This window comes from Dioscorea cayenensis, chromosome 9, assembly GCF_009730915.1.
Source record: "Dioscorea cayenensis subsp. rotundata cultivar TDr96_F1 chromosome 9, TDr96_F1_v2_PseudoChromosome.rev07_lg8_w22 25.fasta, whole genome shotgun sequence".
Classification (NCBI taxonomy): domain Eukaryota; kingdom Viridiplantae; phylum Streptophyta; class Magnoliopsida; order Dioscoreales; family Dioscoreaceae; genus Dioscorea; species Dioscorea cayenensis.
In genome coordinates this window covers 27,513,661-27,537,305 of record NC_052479.1, presented here as the reverse complement: position 1 = coordinate 27,537,305, position 23,645 = coordinate 27,513,661, and the positions used below count along the sequence as shown (strand labels likewise).

At 38.1% G+C, this 23,645-nt stretch overlaps 3 protein-coding genes across 6 annotated transcripts; 1 reads left to right on the top strand and 2 right to left on the bottom strand.

Annotated features, from left to right (window-relative positions):
• The first annotated feature begins 118 nt into the window (after positions 1–118).
• Positions 119–7,041, top strand: LOC120268842 (pentatricopeptide repeat-containing protein At2g18520, mitochondrial-like). 2 transcript variants are annotated; one of them, XM_039276099.1, is made up of 2 exons: positions 119–1,485; positions 6,876–7,041. In XM_039276099.1, the coding sequence occupies exon 1, from the start codon at positions 145–147 to the stop codon at positions 1,405–1,407; it is 1,263 nt and encodes a 420-aa protein (XP_039132033.1). In that variant the 5' UTR covers positions 119–144; the 3' UTR covers positions 1,408–1,485; positions 6,876–7,041. The 2 variants fall into 2 exon arrangements, with proteins under 2 accessions (XP_039132033.1, XP_039132034.1); XM_039276100.1 differs by having other exon boundaries at positions 119–1,489; positions 6,880–7,041.
• A 1,318-nt stretch (positions 7,042–8,359) lies between these two features.
• LOC120268367 (pre-mRNA-processing protein 40C) lies at positions 8,360–18,735 on the bottom strand. Of its 3 annotated transcripts, XM_039275797.1 has the most exons (17): positions 18,522–18,735; positions 17,376–17,810; positions 17,131–17,280; positions 16,749–17,006; positions 16,047–16,662; positions 15,789–15,952; positions 15,653–15,690; positions 14,162–14,240; positions 13,302–13,769; positions 13,029–13,112; positions 11,861–12,001; positions 11,635–11,741; positions 11,313–11,436; positions 10,542–10,685; positions 10,290–10,436; positions 9,786–9,908; positions 8,360–8,827 (listed from the first exon to the last, which is right to left on the bottom strand). In XM_039275797.1, exons 2-17 carry the CDS (start codon positions 17,802–17,804, stop codon positions 8,525–8,527), a joined length of 3,375 nt encoding a protein of 1,124 aa, XP_039131731.1. In that variant the 5' UTR covers positions 17,805–17,810; positions 18,522–18,735; the 3' UTR covers positions 8,360–8,524. The 3 variants fall into 3 exon arrangements, with proteins under 3 accessions (XP_039131731.1, XP_039131732.1, XP_039131733.1); XM_039275798.1 differs by lacking the exon at positions 18,522–18,735 and having other exon boundaries at positions 17,402–17,641; XM_039275799.1 differs by lacking the exon at positions 18,522–18,735 and having other exon boundaries at positions 17,154–17,280; positions 17,376–17,517.
• A 77-nt stretch (positions 18,736–18,812) lies between these two features.
• On the bottom strand, positions 18,813–22,572 carry LOC120268626. The gene is made up of 6 exons (XM_039275943.1): positions 22,501–22,572; positions 22,295–22,401; positions 21,448–21,578; positions 21,293–21,361; positions 20,399–20,566; positions 18,813–18,844 (listed from the first exon to the last, which is right to left on the bottom strand). The coding sequence occupies exons 1-6, from the start codon at positions 22,570–22,572 to the stop codon at positions 18,813–18,815; spliced, it is 579 nt and encodes a 192-aa protein (XP_039131877.1).
• Between the last annotated feature and the right edge of the window lie 1,073 nt (positions 22,573–23,645).

Below are 23,645 nucleotides of genomic sequence, written 5' to 3'. Positions count from 1 at the left end.
CAAATATAACACTATGACTTATGAGTAAATATATAAACATATAAATAAAAATAATTCAGGGTTATAAATGCAAAACGAAACCCAAATCCCTAAACCCTTATATAAACCTCACCTTCGTTCTCGCCCTCACTCCACGATCGAAAAATGGCGATCATCTCCGCCTCTCGCCGCCGCCACCACTCGCTGCTTCACCACCTCCGCCGCCTCTCCACTATCACCTCTTCCGGCGGAGCCCAGTCTTCAGATGCTCAATCTCCACCCACCGTCTCCATCATCTCCGTCTCTGCTGCCAAATCCCGCCTCCGCCGTGAGTTCGATCCAGACAAGGCCCTCGCCATCCTCTCTTCTCTCCCTTCCAATCCATCCCCCTCCTCCCGCTTTGCATTCGACCTCGCCGTCCGCCGCCTCGTCCGCTCCGGCCGCCTCTCAGACATCCAGTCCCTCCTCCGCTCCCGTTTGCTCAACTCCTCCTCCTCCTCCCATGAGCCTTTCCTCGCATCCCTCATCCTTTCCTACGGCACCGGCCGCATGCTTGACGACGCCCTTTCCCTCTTCGAGGACCTCCCTTCTCTCGGCTCTCCTCGCACCGTGATCTCCTTCAACGCCCTCCTCTCCGCCTGCATCAAAGCCAAGCTCCCCGCTCGTGCCCCCACGTTATTCTTCGATCTCTCTGAGAAGCACTCCATAGTCCCGGACAACATCTCCTATTCCATCCTAATCAAATCCCTCTTCCTCTCGGGCAACTCTGACAAAGCTTTGGAAACCCTCAAGGTAATGGAGGACAAAGGCATGGAGATCACTGCAATCACTTACACTACTGTTCTTGATTCACTCTACAAAGAAGGGTTTTTTGAAGAGGCTGAGAAGCTCTGGACAACAATGTTGGAGAAGGGATGTGTGCCTGACTTGCCTGCATACAATGTGAAGGTTTCATACCGTGCACTTCATGGGAAGCCAGAGGAAGTTCTTAAGTTGATAGAAGAGATGGAGACTGCCGGGTTGAAGCCGGACACCATTACCTTAAACTATCTTATGACAAGCTATTGCAATGCCAAGCAGTATGAGGATGCCAAGAAGGTCTATAAGAGCATGAAAGGGAAGAATCGGAGGCCAAATGCGGCGACCTATAAGAAGTTGTTGCCTTGTTTGTATGAGAATGGGGATTTGGATTGGGGTTTGGAGGTGTTCAAGGATAGTGTGAGATGTCATAAGATTCCAGATTTCCAGACAATGAAGGGCTTTGTGGAGAGATTGGTGAAGGCTTCAAGGGTTGAAGATGCAAAGAGTGTGATTACTAAGGTGAGGAAGAGCTTTCCAGAGAATTTGTTGGGTGGTTGGAAGGCATTGGAGAAGGAGCTTGGCTTGGATGTTGAAGGAGGTTTATCTGATAAACTAGAGACTGCATGATGTAGTAAAAAAGCTATTCCTTTTTAGAGAAATTGTGGTTTTTAGGAATGTTGATGAGCTCTCTAAAGAGATGGGACTGTGTATTGTCACGAATGTGCCAGTTGACCAGGTCAAGAAGAAATATGTTGACGAGCGTCCGAGGATGTCCAGTCGTGTGAATAGAGGCGTGACAAGTGGTACTAAATTTAAGGATTTTGTTATGTAGTGGGAATCAGGGTAGTGGCTGTAGTGGGAATCAGGGGTAGTGGCTGACGTATGACCAATGGTTGTAATTCGTCAGGTTGTTATGATGTTTGTTATGTTACCAGGCTATAATAGCTGCCAATGAATGATGAGAAGGGTATGTGCGTAGCTACCTTCTCTTTTCTTTCCTCTTCTCTCCTCTTCTCTTCTCCCTTCTGTTCTTCTATTTTCTCTCTTCTTAGCCCCAAACTCTCAATCTCACCGATCAACATCCGAAGACGGCCTCGGGGTGGCATCAATTGGTGCTTTCGTTGAGAGAGCATTCCGTTTATGACAGACGGAGCTAAGACGCGATCCCGAGCCATGGAGGAACAATTAGCGTTGATTAATGAACGCCAAGATTCACTGGTCGACAAACTGGAAACCCTATGTTCATCTGTAGATCAACACAAAGAGCTCTTTGAGGCTATGCAGAAAACTATGGCATCACAGCAATCGGTTATGACTGATATCATGGTGAAGCTCGCCAGGTTAGAGAGACCAAACCCTTCTCCACCTCTCTTACCATCACCTTCATCTACTACTCTTCCACACACACCACCATACCATACTGTCACCAACCCCACACAACCAAACTCCCAAGTCCGTCTTCCGAAGCTGGAGGTGCCCTTGTTCTCGGGAGAAGGAGTGTTGCCTTGGATCTGCCAGATCGAGCATTTTTTCACCTTCCACCAGATTTTGCCGGAACAAAAGATCGACATCGCCGCATTCTACATGACCGGAGATGCGCTGCAGTGGTTTCATTGGCTATGTGCTACACAGCAACTATCAACCTGGGAGGTTTTCGCCCGGCAAGCAGAACTTCGTTTCGGACCTTCGACCTTCATTAACCATGAAGCACAACTCTTCAAGCTCAGGCAAAAGACGACTCTGGCGGCTTATCTATCGGAGTTTGAATCCCTCTCGACCAGAGTTCCGGGCCTCAGTTCTACCAGTCTACTCAATTGCTTCTTGTCAGGGTTAAGGGATGATATCCAGAGAGATTTGTATGTATTGCGGCCTCTATCACTCCATGAGGCCATGGGAATGGCTAAACTCATGGAAGATAAGTATAATGCTGTACGGCAAACGCAGCAACGGTTCCTTCCACCCAAACCCACACCTCTTGCTCTTCCACCAAATACAAACGCTCCACCCTATCGTGCTCTCCCGGCACCCGGGGCGATTCCCATCAAGAGGCTAACACCAACTGAAATGGCCGCAAGAAGGGAACGGGGACTTTGCTTTAACTGCGATGCCAAGTTCACTCGTGGTCATCGATGTAATCCTCCCCAATTTCTTTGCCTCATGAATGATGAAGAAGCAACAGTTGATGATGAAGTGGAAAACCCAGAACCAGAGGACAACAATGTGGAACCTGAACCGCCAGACATTGCTGTGGCTGAGGAAGGTATTCCTTGTATTTCTTTTCATGCTTTAAATGGTTACATGGTTCCCTCAACATTGAAGATAGCTGGAAAGATCTATGGAAAAGAGCTTGTCGTTCTTATTGACAGTGGATCCACAAATAATTTCATACAAACTCGGTGGGCAAACCATTTGAAATTACCAGTGCAGCCATCCTCACACCTCAGAGTGACAGTGGGGAATGGTGAGGTGCTAAACTGTGGAGGTGAATGCCAGCAAGTACCTTTGCACTTGGGAGATATGGTATTTCCAGTGGATCTTCTATTGTTACCAGTTTTTGGAGCTGATATAGTACTCGGAGTACATTGGTTATCAGGGCTAGGCCAGATAATTTTTGATTATAAACAGCTCTGGATGGAGTTTGAGAGTGGAGGAACCAGGGTTCGTCTGCATGGGGTTCAACAACCTGATAAACAGGACACAACACATACATCTTTGAGAAGGAATGCTAAAAATCACATCACTGGGGAGTTTCTTCATATATCTATTTCCTTGATTGATCAAGATCATAACCAAATCTCAAAATTATCCACTGATGGAGAGACAACAGCACCTACTGTCTTTACTGAACAATTACAACAGCTCTTAACTCAATATGAAGATATTTTTTCCTTCCCTGCGGGACTTCCTCCAGTGCGAGAATTCGACCACAAAATTCCTCTCTTGCCCGGAGTTGCGCCAGTTAATGTGCGTCCTTACCGGTACCCATATTACCAGAAGGCTGAGATAGAACGCCTTGTAGGTGAGATGCTCAAAGAGGGTGTCATACGCCCAAGCACTAGTCCTTTCTCCTCACCGGTTATTCTTGTCCGAAAGAAGGATGGTACGTGGCGATTTTGTGTCGATTATAGGGCCTTGAATGCTGTGACTGTAAAGGATCGTTTCCCTATACCAACTGTGGAGGAGCTGTTGGATGAGCTTGCAGGAGCTCAGGTATTCTCCAAGTTAGATCTCCGATCGGGATATCATCAGGTACGCTTACATCCTCCTGACATTGAGAAAACCGCATTTCGAACGCATGAAGGCCATTACGAGTTCCTCGTAATGCCCTTCGGGCTCTCGAATGCACCATCTTCTTTTCAGGCCCTGATGCAGTCAGTTTTCCGGCCGGTTCTACGGAGATTTGCTCTGGTTTTCTTTGATGATGTGCTGGTTTATAGCACAAGTTGGACGACACACTTGGAACATCTTCAACAAATTTTTGAACTGTTCCGAATGCATAAGCTGTTTGCGAAACGAAGCAAGTGCGAATTTGGTTGTTCAAGCATTGGCTATTTGGGCCATCAAATCAGTGGCAAAGGAGTGCAGGTAGACCCTGATAAAATTCGAGCCATTCAGCAGTGGCCCATGCCCACAACACTGCGGGGTCTTCGGGGATTTCTCGGCATTTCCGGCTACTACCGTCGCTTTGTTCGAGATTATGCCACAATATCCAAACCATTAACAGAATTACTCCGCAAGAATGCTTTCGTTTGGTCACCGAAAGCTACACAAGCCTTCATGGAGCTCAAAACAACCCTCACTAAGACTCCTATTCTCCATATGCCTGATTTCAATTGCCAGTTTGAAATCCAAACAGATGCTTCTTCAACAGGCATTGGAGAAGTACTACTCCAGAGAAATCACCCTATAGCTTATTTCAGTAAGCAGCTGTCTCCTAAATTGCAGGTGGCCTCTGCATATGCTCGTGAAATGTATGCTATTACGGAAAGCATCCGGCGTTGGCGACAGTATCTGTTGGGAAGACGGTTCATTGTCTACACTGACCATCAAAGCCTTCGATCTTTGTTGCATCAAACGGTCCAGACACCAGAGCAGCATCGGTGGCTCACCAAGCTTTTAGGTTATGAGTTTGATATTATATACAAACCAGGAGCTCATAACAAGCAAGCGGATGCACTGTCACGAGTATACGAGGATACTCTTCCTGTGCATTATTCATTGGCTGCATCCAAGCCGCAACCAGCCATTCTGAATTCCATTAAACATTACTATCTGACTAACAATGAAGCTATTGAGTTTCTTAATTCTGTGAAGACAAATCAGCTATCTCCGTCTGAATACTCTATTCGTGATGGAATTGGGTTCTTCAGGGGTCGCATCTTCCTTCCTTCAGATTCAGCCATCCAACATCTATTAATAGCTGAGTTTCACAGTACCCCCACTGGTGGTCACGCGGGCATTCAGCGCACCTACCGTCGAATTGCGGGCACCTTCTTTTGGCCGACCCTGAAGAAAGATGTCCGGGAATTTGTGCGTCAGTGTACCATTTGCCAGACAGTTAAACCCTTCAATTCTCCTCCTCAAGGGCTGTTACAACCACTTCCCATCCCTGGGAAACCATGGGAGTCAGCTTCATTGGACTTCATTACGCATTTGCCACCATCCAATGGAAAAACGGTGATTTTGGTTGTAGTTGATCGCTTGTCCAAACAGGCCCATTTCGTGGCTCTAGCATCCCACTTCACTGCGCCGCAAGTCGCTGAACTCTTTGTCAAAGAGATTGTCCGACTTCATGGAGTGCCAAATTCCCTCATATCAGATCGTGATCCTTTGTTTATGAGCCTTTTTTGGCAGGAGTTGTTCCGGTTACAGGGTACTAAATTGGCGACAAGCAGCGCTTATCACCCACAGACCGACGGACAAACAGAGGTTGTAAATCGATACTTGGAGGACTATTTGAGGAGTTTTGTAAGTGAGCAACCTCGACAGTGGCTGCGCTACCTCCCATGGGCAGAGTGGCATTATAATACTGCTTGGCATTCCTCCATTCAAATGTCACCTTATGAAGCAATCTATGGGGTTTTCCCTCCAACGCTTCTAGATTACATGGAAAATGATTCCAGGGTCGCAGCTGTTGATGAGCTTTTATCCACTCGTAATCAGATACTTCGCACCCTCAAGGAGAATTTAGCCACTGCTCAGCTCCGAATGAAGAATCAAGCTGATGTTAAGCGAAAGGATGTTGAGTTCCAAACAAATGATTGGGTGTTTCTTCGACTTCAACCTTTTCGGCAATCTTCTCTCCACAGACAACACACTCACAAGCTCTCCAAACGTTTTTTCGGTCCTTTCCAGATTACAGAGAGGATCGGCGCTGTCGCATATCGCTTGGCACTGCCATCTACGGCCAAGATCCACGACGTGTTTCATGTCTCCAAGCTGAAGAAGTGCACTGGCGATCCACTCCTGCATCATCATCCGTTGCCAGAAACCTTTCAAGAGCAACGCCCAGTCTTTCAACCTCATTCCATCCTACGCACCAGAAGATTGCTTCTGCAAACCAAACCAGTGACACAATATTTGGTGCAATGGGAACATCAAGCAGCTGCTGATGCGACGTGGGAAGACGAAGACCATCTACGCCGCAATTTTCCAGCGTTTCACCTTGAGGACAAGGTGAATGAAGAACGGGAGGCTATTGTCACGAATGTGCCAGTTGACCAGGTCAAGAAGAAATATGTTGACGAGCGTCCGAGGATGTCCAGTCGTGTGAATAGAGGCGTGACAAGTGGTACTAAATTTAAGGATTTTGTTATGTAGTGGGAATCAGGGTAGTGGCTGTAGTGGGAATCAGGGGTAGTGGCTGACGTATGACCAATGGTTGTAATTCGTCAGGTTGTTATGATGTTTGTTATGTTACCAGGCTATAATAGCTGCCAATGAATGATGAGAAGGGTATGTGCGTAGCTACCTTCTCTTTTCTTTCCTCTTCTCTCCTCTTCTCTTCTCCCTTCTGTTCTTCTATTTTTCTCTTCTTAGCCCCAAACTCTCAATCTCACCGATCAACATCCGAAGACGGCCTCGGGGTGGCATCAGTGTGTCATGTTACAAAGGTATGAATTATTTAAACTTTATCATGACTCATGACTATTATTTTAGTTTTCAGAGCTCAAAAAGTAGATAGCTTTTTCTTATGCTTTGATGTAGCAATCTTGTTTCTTCATAGACTTCTTGTTCCTTGATATTCAATTGATTAATAATCTCTTGAAACTAATCATCTTCTTCATATTGAATGTTCTACTAAGTATTTTAAAGTTATTAATTTGGCTGTTAAATGTTAGTCCATGGGTTCTCTCTCACATTGTATGGCTCTTGATATTTTAATGCTACTAGTAATTAGGTGCTTGTCACCAGATTTCTGAAGGCTTAGGGAGTTGGGTGATAAATGAGCTGCGCAGCAGCTAGACAACTAAAGAAAAACTGAACAAACAAAGAAGCAAATCAAAAGCTAAGACCAAAACTGGTGCATCTCTTCATGAGCCACTTAGGTATTAGGTAAATCTCTTACTTAGTGGAATAAAGACAGTTGAGGAGATCTTCTTCCCTGAGCTGCAATCCTGTCTGCCAAAATATTCCACTCTCTCAGGATTACATCAACGATATGAAGGCTTAGGGAGTTGGTACTCAGAAGAACTACTTTCCTTTGCTTATATAGGTAGGGTAAAAACTTGGCTAGGTCATTATATTATAACTTTTTTTTTTTTCAATTTAGGTACCGGATTTCAATTTATATCTTTTTGGTCACCAAGCACCAATTCCATTTCACCGGAAGGGTACTAATAAGTTTATGGCCTATTTAATTCTACGTGGCTGCACGTCAAATTTTGCCCAATTCGAACATGTCAAGAGGCTTGCCTACTCACATGGAGTGCACATGTGGCTAAAGAAAATGTCTTCTTGGACAAAGTCTAATGTGCCAAGTCTATGTTGGCTTAATGAGATCCAGGTAGGATTAAATTGGCCGGAAACCGATTAGGACCCTATGGTGAAATGAAATTAGTGCTTAGTGACCAAAAAGATATAAATCAAAATCCGGTATCTAAAATGAAAAAAGACCGTGAAATGGTGACCGATCCAAATTTTTACCCTATATACGAATCAAATTTTTACCCTATATAGTTACTCTGCATCAAACTTGGATAAGCATAAAGTAATCTCAAGCATCCTTTGTTTGTTATTCAACTAGACATAATCTACAATGCTTTTGCTCAATCAGGGTTAATTAAGTTATATATAGGCCTTTCATTCCGATGATCATAATGGCTGAAAATCAAACATTGAGGGATTACTCCACCTTCAACGCTGAAGCAGAACATATGTATAAATCAAAAGAAAGTTAAAAAAACAAGGGGGGCTTCTAAACAAAGAGAGGAAATAACTGGAAATGACAAAAGAAATTTTAAAGAACAATTGAAAGAACAATTTTTAAAACATATCCAGTTAAAAAAACCTTGTTTTCCAATGGTACACAAATGCCTAATCCGCATGCTAACATGCTTTATATATATATATATATATATATATTTTAACTTTCATCTCATTGCCCAAGACTAATATAATTCAGTGAAAATTACAGAGAATCTAACAACTATTATGTTAAGGGAGCTAGCAAACAACACTATCCTCAGATGACTTTAATAAATCCTTGAAACAAATATTTGGAAAAAACAAAACTCCTCTGAAACTATCTCCGGCCATGCCACCGCTGAGAATAATCAGCAGTCTTTCTACTTCTTCCTTCAGCAGCGTCTGGCTTCTTTTGATCGGACGTTGCTGTTTTCTGTTTTCGCAGAATATCTTCTGCATGTCGAGACCACAAAGACTCCCTATCTTTCCTGGGCATCTTGGTATACCTTGGATCAGGCTTCAGGCGCTGTTTTGCTTCAGACCAAGAAGTAAGAGCTGTCTTCCCATTCTCTGTCATCTGGCTGGCCATTTCCGGAGTTATAACTTCAGCCAATAGAGTACGAAAATCACGGACACATCGCTGCATGAGTATAGCTGGGTCAGACACTTTAAAGACAAGACACGGGAACATCCAAGATCACCCACAAAATTATTTATAAGGGCAAACTCATTTTTATCAAACTGTCAAGCAAAATTGATACAGTCCGATGTGTTGATTTGTTCACATTCTATCATCTGGTCATATGAAATTTGTCGTTCCAACTTGGCCAAACTAAGTCAAATAAACTACAAATATCAGTAAGAAAATTCTTTGAAATCATTTCCCTCTGAAATAATGGCTAATATAAGCAAAATTTATAATTGGTCAAGAAAATATCTATGAATGGCAAAGCAGGAAACTTAAAAATATAATAGTGAAACTTGTCGCCAGAAAGTAAACCACAGAACAGGGCAATCAAGTTCGACAAAGGGCCCGAGAAACACCCCATGTATGGTAATCAATCTGTAAGCCATATGAACATCATGCAAAGTCAATGTTAGGACACCTTATAAGCAATGTCGTCATACTGTGTCAGGTTCATACAGAGCTAGAACATGGGACAATAATCCAATTGTCCTTGTGGACAAAGAAAAACCTTCAATGTTGGGACCAAGTGGTAAGATATGTGACTAGAGAAGTGACAGAATGAGCAAAAGTTATTTATCAAAAGAACCAGTCAATAAATACTACTTTCATTATGTTCACCTGCAATCTGCTAAATTCATCATTGCCAAGCACAGCAATTGATTTTGGGTAACTAGGCAAATATATAAGAGTTACATATGCAGCTTAGAGTATAATTAGCATGAACTATTTAATTGTTAGAGCAGCAATGAAATCCTGAATTATTCAGATGACTGGATGGACAATTATGATGTTAACTTTTAAATAGGCGTGCACAAAAAAGTACAAACAGCATAAATCTGGACACAACCATGGTATGTATTTACCTGGCAAACAAACCATGTTTTGTGTCAAATAAAACACATGACATTACCTCATACAAGTCCTTAACATGTTCGCGAAAGAGTTTCTCAGCATCAGCTTGGTCAAGATCTGGGTTTGTTGCACGACCCTGGGGATCCCTATCTAGTTTAGGCTTACATTCAGTCCAAGATGCCTGAAAGAGGAAACAAGTAACCACTGGTGTCCGATGTGCATTTAAAAAAACCTTAATCAACTAATAAGCATTTTGAAACCTGTAAACCAAACATTGTGCAGCTTATCAAGGATGCTGTTGTGAATCTTGAAAGATTAACATAGAAGTAAAAATTGTAAAGTTGAATCCGACATAAGGTGCGCATAATGAACTACGGATGCACATTTTAATCTAACACTCAAGAAGACTATCCTGTGAGTCCAGATTTTAGTGATCAGCCAAGCTAAATTTGCAAACCAACAGATGTAACAGCTGGCATCTAAGTGACTTAGCAACAAGGTTAGAAAAATAGGCACAAGTAATCACAATTTCCTAAAGAAAATTAATGTCAAAAAAGGTAACCTTCGGATCTTTTATTGTTTCAACAAGTAAGGCCTGATAGGATGCCACTACTTCCTTCTTGCGGATCTTCAATCTCACTCTTTCCATTTCTTGCTCTTCTCTTTCTTTCCTTTTTCGCAACTCCCGCTCCCTTTCCTTAAGTTTCTCCTATAAAAATCACAGAATAATAAAACTGTTAAACCAGTAAATGCAGGGATCGAAATTTAGTACCATGTAACATTTTTAGCAGTTTATAAAAATTAAAATTTTTACCTGCTCATCCTTTTTGGCTTTAGCAGCTTGTTCTAGTTCCTCTTCAGCAGATTTAAGTTCAGATATATATTCATTGAACAAAATTTCTCGATCTTCATGTTTTACAGTCTTGTATCTTGGATCATTCCTCAAGCTATCTTTCACCTAGAGAACATCAGAAGTCCATCTCACCATCAAAATTAAGTATCATGTTAAAACATAATATCAAAATTTGTAAATATCCGAGGGATAAAAGATTATTTCCTCAAAGACCATAAGTAAAAGGACAGATACTGACAAAGAAATTTTATCATAAGGTACACAAACCAAGGTTATCAAATCAGCTCTAGTCTATCTGTTCCAATTTTTAATGCTTTCAACACATTTAAATTGGCCACGAAGTCAATGCACCCTGATGTAACAAAGATGACAGTAAACCACAAGTTTTCATTCACTTGCTTGCAGTGAAGCCAGGTTATACCTTTAAAATAGTGCAATGAGGTAATGAGGCCTTGAAAGAATAAATTGGCTTTAAAAATATGCGATGGTGCAGAGTTCATGAAGAGGTGGTCATTAATTTTCTCAAAAGGTATCTTTATTACTTAATGAATAAAGTCATTATAGAACAAGACAGGCATTAGACATTATTTGGAGACGGGAAAAAGGCAGTATTTCACAACATCCAGTTGGTTCAATAATAAAACAAGAATAATAGTGTATAAACCATCAAGGAAAATAATATCATGGGTCGCTGGCTGACAAGCACCAATATCTGAACTGTCCATAACTTACCCTGGACCATCGACTAATTGGTGTAATATCTCCTTGATCACGAAGCATTGCTTTAAAGCTGGAAGTAGCAGCCATGCGTATGGCTTGAATTTTTTCTTCAGCTGCTTTTTTAAGAGGAAGTATTCTGCCAATAAACCAAAACATATATTTACTTAATCCGTCATTTACTGCAGGCATACATGGAAAGAATATTTTTCAATCAAGGGATTTCAAGGATTCTGCAGCATTCATTTTACAAAGAAATCAAGGCCAACTAAAATAATTGAGCAATAAATGCTGGTAAAAAAAAAATGTTCAGCACAGAAAATTTGGAAAGACTTACTTTTCATTCAAGAGAACTTCTTGTTCCTTGCGCTTTAAAGCCGTGAATCGTGTATCACTCCCCCATTTCTTCTTAAACATTTCATAGTCAGTTCTGTGATCAATATCCTGAATTACAGAAAGGAAATATTTTGTTAACAGTCAATTGGTTTGATAGGCCATTGACAACCAAATTCTAAGCACCAAGACTCAACCACTGAACCATGTAAAAAATCATATTTCATCACCTCTGAAACTTCTTCCAGAAGTTGTTTGAAGCCATCTATAGCAGCCTTTTGAGCTGCACGTTCTTCCTTGCGAACTTCTTCAGCTCGTGTGCGGACAAACTGTTCAAATAAGGCCCTCCTAGTAGAATAACCTGGAACAGCCTACACAAGTAGCCATCCAAGTAAGAAGATCAGATAAGGACCAGTAAACATCTTAAAGAACATGTGATCATGTTCCAAATTGCATAGTTCAATAAAAAGATGACGGTAACCAATTCAAAGTAGACCATAAATTCTCAATCAAAGCACAATCATCTGAATCATATAAAAGGAGTTCTAACTTGTGACACAATGAGGTTGAGACCAATCAAAATCAGCAACGTTGATCAACTATATTGTGGTTTGTATTGACCTAAGTGTCTTACTAGACTATAGCCACAGCCAGGAAACCACAAAGCAATCTAGTACCTTACCATACCTAGCTGGCAAATTTTATTTTAGTTTCAATTTTATTCTCAACTTCCATAATTCAGATAATGCCCCCAAGATGCATGACATTTGCATATAATAACTTCATAGAAACTATGCTTGTGTCACATTGTCATACCACCAATCCCAATCCAGATGAAAGGAACGAAAATTTCTAGGGAGAGGCAATAAACAGCATTAAAATAGAGTTAAATTTTGTTCTATATGCTTAGTAAGAATGTATAGCAATTTATAACAAAATAGTTCATTTACAACCCTAATAATAAGTTGGGAGCAAAAAATATAACCAGTGGATAAACCAATCAAGTTAATACCTAGTGCACAACATAAAAAACATGCATTGTTTCTACTAAGAAATATTTTGAAAGACACAATGTCAATCTAGATGACAATGCCCTGCAATTCACGAAGAACGAACCACCTTCCTTCATCCCCTAGTAACATTTATGGTCATCATTTATCAAATGTACTTTGTTGATAATGTAGAAATTTCTTATTTATTCATAGATCATAACAAACATACCAGATGCCTAATGGAAAATCAGTGCCAAAAATCATAGCATCACAAAACACATTACTGAACAAACAATAGAAGAAAAAGTTCACCATGTCAAAAAGTATACATTTAAGACAAACACACCTGCACCATGGAGTTGTGGTAGGAAAGGCCCAAAATTCATAATCTTTAGACTCAACAAACCTTAAAGCGTGGATCGAAGACTATCTTTGGCAATTCTTTGTCCCATTTTGAGAAAGGTGCTATTCCTCGTTCTTTAAGCATTTCCTTCAAATTTAAGAATGAAAAGATTCATTTAGAACCAGTAGAAATGTCAGAAATATAAAACCTACTATAGAAAAACAACATTATTGCAAAAGTACCCAACATCAATGGTCAAACAATCAAGAGGACTGAATTATACCATCAGCTGAACTTAATTCAGAGAGCTACATATTCTTGAGTGATGCCTATTACCTTGAACTGAATAATGCACTCTTCCTTACTGGGTCCACTTTCCACATCTGAATCAGATAAGGAATCTGACCCATTGTCATCAACATTTGCATCTTTTACTTTATCTTTACTGGCAGTGCTTTGTGCTCCCTTAACTGTAGCTTCAACTACTCTTGAGCCATTTAAGTCAGAGGCAGAAGGACCAGAAGCAGCAGGAAGAGGTGGGCATGCAGCTGGAGAACCAGCATCCTGCAGCTTCTTCTTGATCAAATCAAGAGCAGATGAAGAAACAGGTGCAGCAGAAGTCCGAAGAACCAAAGAATCACGACCACCGGTTTGCAAAGCAGGGGCACTCAAACTCACCGGTGTAGATCCCTTATCTGATCCAAGGCTCACATTTTGCACAGGAGATGCATTTCCTTTCAAGGAAACGTTATCTTGATTCCTTCTCAACTCTGCAACTTCTGCTGGAAGTTGCCAGCTGCTAACCTGAAATTGGAACCACCACTTTAGCGATCGTTGAGGCAATCAGATAGTGATAACTATATCCACAAAAATTTCATGGCCACAGAATAATAGTTACATTCTACTAAACTTTTGATAGCTTAAAATATATGAACCACCCATTAGATCCTGTGGACTCACATCATGTAATTATGGAAAATGCTGAACACATATACTCAAGCAAAATAAAAAGGCATGCCTATGTTGAACATGGAGGATAAAATATAATCATGCCACTGAACAAATCATAACTAACACCAAAGCAAGAAGTAAGTTTCAACTGAATAATTACAATTACAACACAAAATTCCAGTCAATCCAAATGGCACAAATATTAGTTTGTATCAATTCATTTGGGACAAGTTCATTACAAGTACCTTGTTCTTGGTGTCATAATAATACTTCTTCCCATCATTTGTCGTAACCAATGTCCAGTCAGTACCGTCTAACTTCTCCCTGAGAAAGAAAACAAAATATTTATATTTCCATAAAACTCAATATGATAATTACAGCAAGGCAAGTAATTATGATGGCTATAATTTTAATGCAACTACCATGAATATTGGTGTTTAATCATTAATGACTAAAGCACACATGTAAGAAAAAGCTTTGGCAACAACAAACAGTGAACTTAATGATCGATTGAAATATATAGGCACAGGATGTTTATAACTAGAAGTAATTTCAAATTTTGGAACTAGTGCAAGCACCAAAAAAGGTCAAGCATCCTCATTTTTATGTTGTTGGTCTTAAATATTCATAAACAAACTCAGCAAGGCTGCTGATATCACATAATGTGAAAAATGAGAGAAAAGCTGCATATAGATATGACTGTACCAAATAGTGAGTGAAACAATATAGATTCTAGCAGAATTGTGCACTTCTTGTATAACAAATGTAATCAAGTATATGGAACAATAAAGAAAAGAAAGTGAAACATGTAATGAGGTTAAAGATCAAGATATGGGGCCTGTTTGGATCATTTTTCTTTTTTTTTTTTTTAATAAAAGAAGCACTTCTGAAGCAATTTAAGGATCTTTGGATTAGCTTATGAAAAATAGGCATAAGCAGGGAAAAGAACTGTTTCTGGAAAAAACTAAAAAATGCTTATAGGAGTTTTAAAAAAGAAGTTGGATCTAACTTTCATACCAAAATGCCTTTCAGATTTTTTTCAGATGCAACAAGTGTTCTTATAATAACTCATCTAAATGCAAAACCACTAGACTTTCTAGGGAAAATGCTTGTGCTAAAAGTACTTCCATAAACTTTTAAAAAACACTTACCCATACCCTCAATAATGTTTCTATAGTTTCTTTCAGGATTTGAGTATTCAATTGGAAATTTCAGTTGAAGTAGATTGCTTGCATTTAAACCTAAGTTGACCTACAATAGAACAATTTTTAAAGTGAAGAAGGTAACAATCCTACAAGGGCATTACCTTTTCAAATAGAAATAACCCACAGAAACATGCAACTCGTTCAAATACAGAATCACTGCATAAACCAGGTACGTGCTAGGATAACATAAACAAACTATGCATAAATGCCACAACCACATTTGGATCCCTGCACTACGGCTTCAAGATAAGGAGGTTGGCTGCTAATAGAGGGTCCAGTTGTGCCAGACTGGTGAATGAGATGAGTTCCACAAGAATTAATGCGGATAAATCCAAATGCAGTATATATTCAGTTTGACACTGGTCATACAGCTATATCTAATAAATCGTGCAGGGGCAATTGTTATGACCTATGATATGGGTCTACCTATAACATGATCCAGCTGCATCATGAAAGTCATAGATAGATAATAGATGGTATAAGTTACCTTTTAAATTATGGTCATGTGCAGTTAAGAGAAGAAATACATACCAAGAGGCAGGCGTTGGCTGATCATTCGCTTTTTTGGGCTACATGAGTAAAGAGAAGGAAAAAATATCTATTAGAATAAAAAACACTGCAGAATCAAAATTACAAGAGTTTCACAATCAACTCTCTTTACAAGTACCTCCCCCTTGAAGTTCAAAGGCTTTTCATATGTTGACTTTCCGGTGAGACGATTATAGTAATATAAGGTACCAGCCTCCGTCTTGTGTACTGTCCATGCATCTACCTCTTCATTCTTGGGAATTCCTCCTCCCATAGACAGTTCACTGCCTTGTCTTTCATGCTCTGTCAGGCAGAGAAAAATTACAGTCACCTTTTTTAATCATTTGGCAAACAAGAATCACAATCATACATCTAACTGGATAAAGTAATGCCGCACCCAAATTAACCCCGGTTTGGGAAGATGCTGGGTTAAATGGAATTGTTCCTCCATGAGCTGCTGCACTCGAAACACCAGGTGGCTGAACAATCGGTGATGAACCTGACGGAAAAGGCATGCTACGAGCTGGTTGAGGAAAAGAACTAGGGGCAACTCCAGGGTATGGTACAAATGGAGCATGCTGCATGCCACCCTGAAATGGGGGATGCAACCAAGGCGCCTGAGGGGATGGACCACTAGCAGGCAATGAGGCATAAGGTGGATAATTTTGCTGCACATTTTGTGCAATTTGAGTAGGAGCAGGATTTGGAGGTACAGGGGCATGAGATGGCACCACGGACCCAAAAGATGGAGAAGAACCCATGCTTGACCATGCTGTTGTACCATTAGGAGAGAATGCCATTGCATTAGCTACACCTAGTTGGCCTGCTGTCCCAGAATGCACAGGAAAAGATGAGGCCATTGGCGGCAGTGTAGGGGGGTGGTTCATGCTAGGACCAGCAGCTGAGGGCATAACAGAGCTAGAGGCTAAAGTAGCAGATGACTCCGTGGACTGAGAACCAAGGGATGTTGCTGAACCAGTACCACCTTCAGGTACAGCAGTATCTGAGGTACTCTGTATCAATCCAATAGAACATAAAATCATTTATTACACCCAAAACATTTAGAATTGTATCATGCATGATGCAGTGATGAACATACCGACTTGTGGGCAAATACATCAGGAGCTCCTAGGGTTGGTGGTCGGGAGGTCCCACCAAAAGAATAACTCATTGGCGTTGGTGCATGCCCTTTAGAGATAGGATAAGGCATTCGCATCTGAGGTGAGGGATTGGGTGCAGTTGTTCCAAGAACACTTGAATGAGGTCGCATAAGTTGCCCAGGAACCGGAGGTTGCAAGGATGCAGCAGTCATTGCTGGAGTAAATTTCCCGCTTGGCAAGGGAGATAAATTTGTTGCCTGAAGATTAAAGCAAAAAATAATTACTTGACTAACTTCGAATAACTTTGAAGGGCATGCTTAGCTATTGAAACATATATGATACTGTACCAAACTAAAACTAAGAAAAGACCATGATAATTACAATGGCAGGTTGAAACTGCTGACCAGATGCAGAGCCAACATTAGCTTGTGAAACTACATTATAGGAAAAGGATGGCCTGTTTCCAAAAGAATGCCCAGGGACTGGAGGTTGAAGAGCTGCTGCAGGTACAGATGGAGTCAACTTTAGAGCCTGCATGAATCACAAAAAACACCATGTTCAAGCATCATAATATACATTTGAGGAAAGGGAGCACATGAGAGCAGAGAAGGAAAGTGAAAACTAACAGGATTGATAGAGGACTGTTGCGTACTTCCTGAGGCAGAATTAAATGGTGGAGGTGCACCATAAGAAAATGAAGATGAAGAGACAACATAACCAGGTGGAGTAAGCAAATTTGCACAAATAGGTTCTTTCCATGGTTCATTTACAGTTCCATGGGGTGTTCCTATTGGATTAGGCAAACTAGAAGCAGGGGTAGCTGAACCAGAGACTGCTGTTGATAGCCCATTAACTGCACAAGGGAACGATGTAGACGGAGTGACGCCATCAGTGGCTGGACCACAAGCAGGTGAAACTGATATTGAAGAAGCAGAAACTGGATTTAAGCAACCAGCAGGTGTCCCTCCAACTGGTGATTCTGAAACTTGCTGTTGCACTGAATCCCCTGGAGCTGAAACTTGTGTTTCCTGTGCTAATAAACGCGGTGATGACATAGTTGCCTGTAACAAAACAGGAAAAACAAACCATAAGGGATTTGTGGATATTTGTAGTGACAACAGACAATGATAGACATTCCAGAGAGATATAGCAATTCCCGCTCATCTTAACAGTCAAAAGACTAGAAAGTATAAACTTGACAGCAATATAGTCTCAGATTTCACAGTGATTGTATCAGAAAAATACCAGTTTTATAGAGTTGTCATTGCCAAGATTATTGACTGAAAAACGTGACACATATGTGTTCAGAGCAAACAAACTTCAAATAGAAACTCAAAGTTGTTCTTATGTGACGCATTGACATAAAATAAATAAATAAATAAATAATCCGAAAAATCAAAAGTCCAAAACAAATCCAACATCCTGATTTTGGAATACGAATAATCAATTTACAACAACAAAAAATCAGAATCAATCAAGAACAACCAAACCAAATGAAAACACTCAAGAATCCTGAATTAACCAGTTTCTCCATAAAATTCTCTTAACTAATCATGCTAGAACGACTTAAACCAAGCCATATAAAAACGAAAACTTCAAACAAATGCGACAACAATAACATACTACCAACATCCATTCAAAACTCAGCAAATCACAAGAACAAATCGACAAAGAAAAACACATATAAACTTTAAAATTGCATGAACTAAAGGAAACCCTGATTCCAAACAAGAAGGAAGGGCAAACCCTAGAAAAAAGAATGATGGGCCGACCTGCAGCTAAATACAGAAGTTTGGAACGAAAACGAAGACCAAACAGAGCTCTTGCCACGGAGGAAACGGCGAGGGACCACGGTGAGATCGTCGCCGGCCGTTGGGACTCGCCGGCGGGGAGCAACCCTGTGCTATCGAGCAGTGAGAAGGGTTCGGTGAAGCTGGATGGGCTTTCGAAACCTCCAAAGAGTGTGCCCTAACTTTGCGAATCATAGTCACTAAATTACGATTTGGGAATTAAATAATTAATAAAAAAATGTAAATTACTCATTAGTCCCTGATAATTTTTTTTCACAAATAGAAGACGAACGCCCCATCAGTCCCTGATAATGTGAAATTATCGCATGATCCTGCTTAAATAATTTTTTTTTTTTCAAGTTCTAAATAAATTTCTAATTCATCTCTCCGGTAGGAGTAAAGCAGATATTTCACAAATTATTTTGGATTAAAAATATTGAAAAATATTTTTTTTGGATTTTAATAACTTCAAAAATTATTTATGTCAGTTGAAAATAATATCCAATCATTTATATTTATTTTTATGTTAAAAGTAATGGTAGACTTGGTAGTAGATTAAAATATACAAAATTAATTAAATTGCTCGATTTATTGGTAATAGGTGTTTTTTGTTCGAAATAAAAAATTTAAAGGTTATGAAACCGAAGAGAAAATATTAGATTTAAATGCTAACAATAATGGAAATAAATACTACAGCAAGTGGCAACAAAAATGATATAAATTTTTCTTAAGCAAAACTTACAAATTTGAGTTTTGTTCTTAGTTTCTCACTTTGGTTTAAAAATCTATTTTTTAATTAAAAAAATGTTCATATATATATATATATATGAATTTTTATTAATATAGTTGGTCGGAGATATATAAATAAATATAAATAAGTTTTAGGGAGTATATAAGCAAATGTTATTTTGCATGGATTTAGTTTTATTATTCTACTGCTGCAAGTTTTCGATATATTTAATTTTAATTTTTTTTTTAATATAAGTTAAAAAAAACTTCATAAACAGAACCAAGGTAATACATAATACTAATATTAATCTTGTTTTAAAATAATAATAATAATAATAATAATAATAATAATCTTATTTTAAAATACTTTTTTTAGCTTTTACTCTTAAAAAAAAAACATATATATCACGTCTCACGCAGGTGAGAAGACGATTCGATGGAGGCGTTCCTCTCACGTGCTCATCTCCGCGCCATTTGCTTTTCTCACATATATTTTAAAAAAAAATCTACGGGTAAAATTTTTTTGGTGACCACGTCATTTTTTAAAGAGAAAGAAGAAGACTTTGCTTGAATGCACCACCTTTTCTAGCCCATATCAATGCTATACGTATTAATCTCCATGCACGTCCCCTCATTGTTGTTTTCTTCTTCTTCTTCACCATCATCTTCTCACCCATCTCTTAATCATCAAATATCAATATATTAAAATTTAAATTTATCCTATAAAAATAACAATATTTGTTTAGAAAAAAAAAAATTACATTGGAGGAAAATCAACATCATCAAATGACCAATTTATAGTAGTAAAGTCATTATCCTTATATATATCTTGAAGTTCCTCATTAGTTGGAAGAGGGGTTGTTATTATTCTCATCTTGAAAATGCCTTGAGTTATTATTATTTATGAGATTCTCCATCTTTTGAAAATCTACATTTTGGACAATTTGTCCCTTTTACAATTTCATTTGCTCCGTCGTGCAATCTGTTATATGTCGAAGTCTCATCAAAATTTATAAAATTGTTACTTGGTTGAATGTTTAGAGTTGCATTTAAACAGAAATTTCATTAATTAGATTTATCAATATTGTCAATGCATTAAAGATAAAAAATAAAATAAAAAATATAGTTACCGTTCACTAGTTGCGAGTTATTTTCAGTTATTTCTGCTCTTGCACCTTCACTTAATCCAAAATGTAATTCATTATTTGTCAGAGTCTCTTGGATAGATGCAAACTCATTAATTAGTTGTCTTTGATCATCAAAAGATCCAAATCTATTGATTAGTTGGGCATTTACAACTGCATTTAAACAAAGATTTCATATGTTATCTATCTTAACATTGTTGACGAAATGAAGATTTGAAAAATATAAAATTATAACTCCCTTTAGTCAAAATTATTATATGTTATATTTTAGGCTTTTGCACAAAGATTTAGAGGGCTATTAAAATTCCTAAATTTTTTTAAAAAAAATTAGTATTATAGAACAATTTTACCCTTGTGTTGGGATTATTTACTCCCATTAGTATACAATTAGTATACACTCTTTTTAAATAAACTTTTTTAAATAAGATGGATAAAATTGGAAAAATCATAATTAACATTTATAGAAGTCTTATAATTGGTAGATAACTAATTTGAAACAAAATGAAAATATTTAAAGTGACAGTTAGTTTAGACAAGAGGGAGTAGTCATTATTGGTTTAATATTTAAATCCCAGAAATTGATATTATTATTATTGTTATTTTGACAAACATGACAACCACATGTAGAGGCATGCACACAGCCGAGAACTAATCGTTGAGTCCATGCACCCTCACCTAGTTGGTAAGGGAATTGGGCTATAGGACCGCACTCACAGTCGAAAACCCTTTGATACCACTACATCTAGTGTATTTTGAACTCTAGCAATGAGGGTCCCTCAAATAAAGTTTTTCATAGTAGGATCAGTGCAATTGGACCAAAGGCCCTTTCACAATTGATATTAATTGCTAACTTTCCAATGTAGTTTGTTGGATTAATACCTGAATTGTTGAAATTGGCATGATTTGCTAAGCTTCCAACATCATTCCTTATCGGTTTGAAGGCTGAACCTTTGTTCAAATAAGGATTAATTAACATCAAGAAAAAAAAAATTAAAACAAAAATTTGAATTAAAATGTTAATGAAATAAATTTACCTTCCATGGATGAATTAAAATGTTGAGATGATGAATTTAATTGAGTGATCCCACGGAATCGAGGCTCAACAATCAAAAGTTTTTCATAGTGCTGCTCCAAGATTCCTTCTTCAAACTCAACATCATGAATCCTAAAACAATAAAGCACACAAATTAATCAAACAAACATTTATTTAATTATCAATATCGGCCAATCACATCTTGGTTTACTGCCAATGACTCCCCTACATAGGCCGCTTGTGTCCATGTCTAAAAAGATTTGAAGCTCAACTCACGTGGAGTGAGCCCATAAATGCATTGAGGAATTAACTTCATACTTGTTGATACCCCTAACACGTGACTTATACATATTTTATAAAAAAATATAGTTATTTCCACAGTCATTGCGGAGAAGGTTTTTTTTCCGTTTTTAAATTATGTAGTTTCTCTAGCTAACAAAAAAAACCATTAATGTTGTTAATTTCTACTTATTTAATTGGGCAAAATTGTCATTTCATTAAAAAGCGTGCTCATATGGTATAATTTTTTTCCTATTAATTTCTCCCAAAATTTAATTAAGAAAACAAAATAAACCTAAAATCACAAAAACAAAGGAAATCATGTTTGAAAATTATGTTGTTTTTATGCCATGTGGCATATTTTTATCAGGATGGACAATTTTACCCCTGCCAAATAAGGACGAGTTAACACCATCAACTGTTTTTTCTTTTCTTGTTATATAAAAAAATCACATAGGTTTAAAATGAAAAAAAAAATTCTATTCTTATTTCGTAAAACTGGGAAGTCACAAGATTTTTTTTTAATGAAATTTTCCATATATATATATCGATGTCGAACTATTACTTACATGTTCACATGTGCTTGGCCTCTAGTGAAATCCTCTTCTCGAATCCAAATAGTATGTTTGCCACGTTCAGGATCTTTTTCAATACCCATCTCAGGAACTCTTTTTAGCTAATAATATCACATAATTTGACATAAACTTTAGCTTAAAAAAACATATATACATATGTATAATAAATATTGAAAAGGTTTGGTAATTCATGGACAAACCTCAACTCTGAGAATACTTGTTCTTCCTTCCATGAAATTTGCTCTCATGTTTAAAATATCATCAAATCTCATCTCTACCTTCCTCTTCCTGCCCACCTTGATTTCTAATATTTCCCAAATGATTCTTTTCTTCAAATAATAAAATTTTGCTAATAATCTAACCTCACCATCACTTGTTGTTTCTTTCTGAATAAAATGTCACAATAAAAAGAATTAAAAAAAAACTAATTAGAATTTTTTAAGTATGGACCTCTAGCTTAATTTAAAATGATAATAATGTTCAAAAGAATAATGATAGGCAAAAGAGTATTTTAGGTTTTGCTTTCCTTTTTTATAAAAAAAAAATATAAATTGTTAATAATGTATTTTTTTTTAACTAGGCTTTTAGGGTGAGATACTAGGAAGCTTATAAGAGATAAACCTCTGTCAATGAGTGTTTTTTACATATACAAAAATCAAACTCAAAATTACTTGCTTAAGCAATTCAAGAATCTATTGTTTGGACCAACACTAGTTGATAATGAAATCTAATTTTAACATAAAAAAGATAATCATTTGAGTTAATTTTAATAGAAAGGTCTATCTTTCCATAGCCATGGCTCTCACCCTTTCTAGAAAACCAATGGGTAAAAGACCTATATATATATATATGGGCACATCCTCTAGGGGTCTTCCCAGATTAGTGGTTAGATTTGCATCTAACAACACTGTTCATTCATGCACATTAACTAACAGTAGTTGACAATATCTCACAGTGCTTAATAGCATTTGACGATGTAGCACCACAATAGTTAATAGTAAACTTTGCATACCACTTTTATAAATAGCAATCGTTAAATTATGATTTAAAGCTTACTCTCAAACATTCATGGATTTTAGAAAGTTAAATACGTACCTAATAAATAAATTCTATATATATATATATATATATGTATGTATATATCAAAGAAAGGTGAATTTATTTATATGAAAGATAAATAAGAGTAATAGAACTCGCCTCCCAAGAACCAATCTTGAGTTTCAATGCTGGCACGTGTGAAGCTTTGGTGTTCTCAAGTTGATTTTTTGTGTCATTGCATTCAACTTGAATAGTATTGTTATTTTCTTGATATAGGATTAATGAATTTTGAACTTGTGCTTCACTA

Coding starts and splice junctions, on each gene's coding strand:
- LOC120268842 (XM_039276099.1), top strand. CDS start 145: ATGGCGATCATCTCCGCCTCTCGCCGCCGCCACCACTCGCTGCTTCAC.
- LOC120268367 (XM_039275797.1), bottom strand. CDS start 17,804: ATGTCATCACCGCGTTTATTAGCACAGGAAACACAAGTTTCAGCTCCA. Junction 17,007..17,130: donor AGCAGTTTCAACCTGCCATT/GTAATTATCATG, acceptor TTTAATCTTCAG/GCAACAAATTTATCTCCCTT. Junction 8,828..9,785: donor ATGTTAAGGACTTGTATGAG/GTAATGTCATGT, acceptor ATACTCATGCAG/CGATGTGTCCGTGATTTTCG.
- LOC120268626 (XM_039275943.1), bottom strand. CDS start 22,572: ATGAGATTTGATGATATTTTAAACATGAGAGCAAATTTCATGGAAGGA. Junction 21,362..21,447: donor TTTTAATTCATCCATGGAAG/GTAAATTTATTT, acceptor ATTTGAACAAAG/GTTCAGCCTTCAAACCGATA. Junction 18,845..20,398: donor TAACTCGCAACTAGTGAACG/GTAACTATATTT, acceptor TCACATTATCAG/GGACTGATGGGGCGTTCGTC.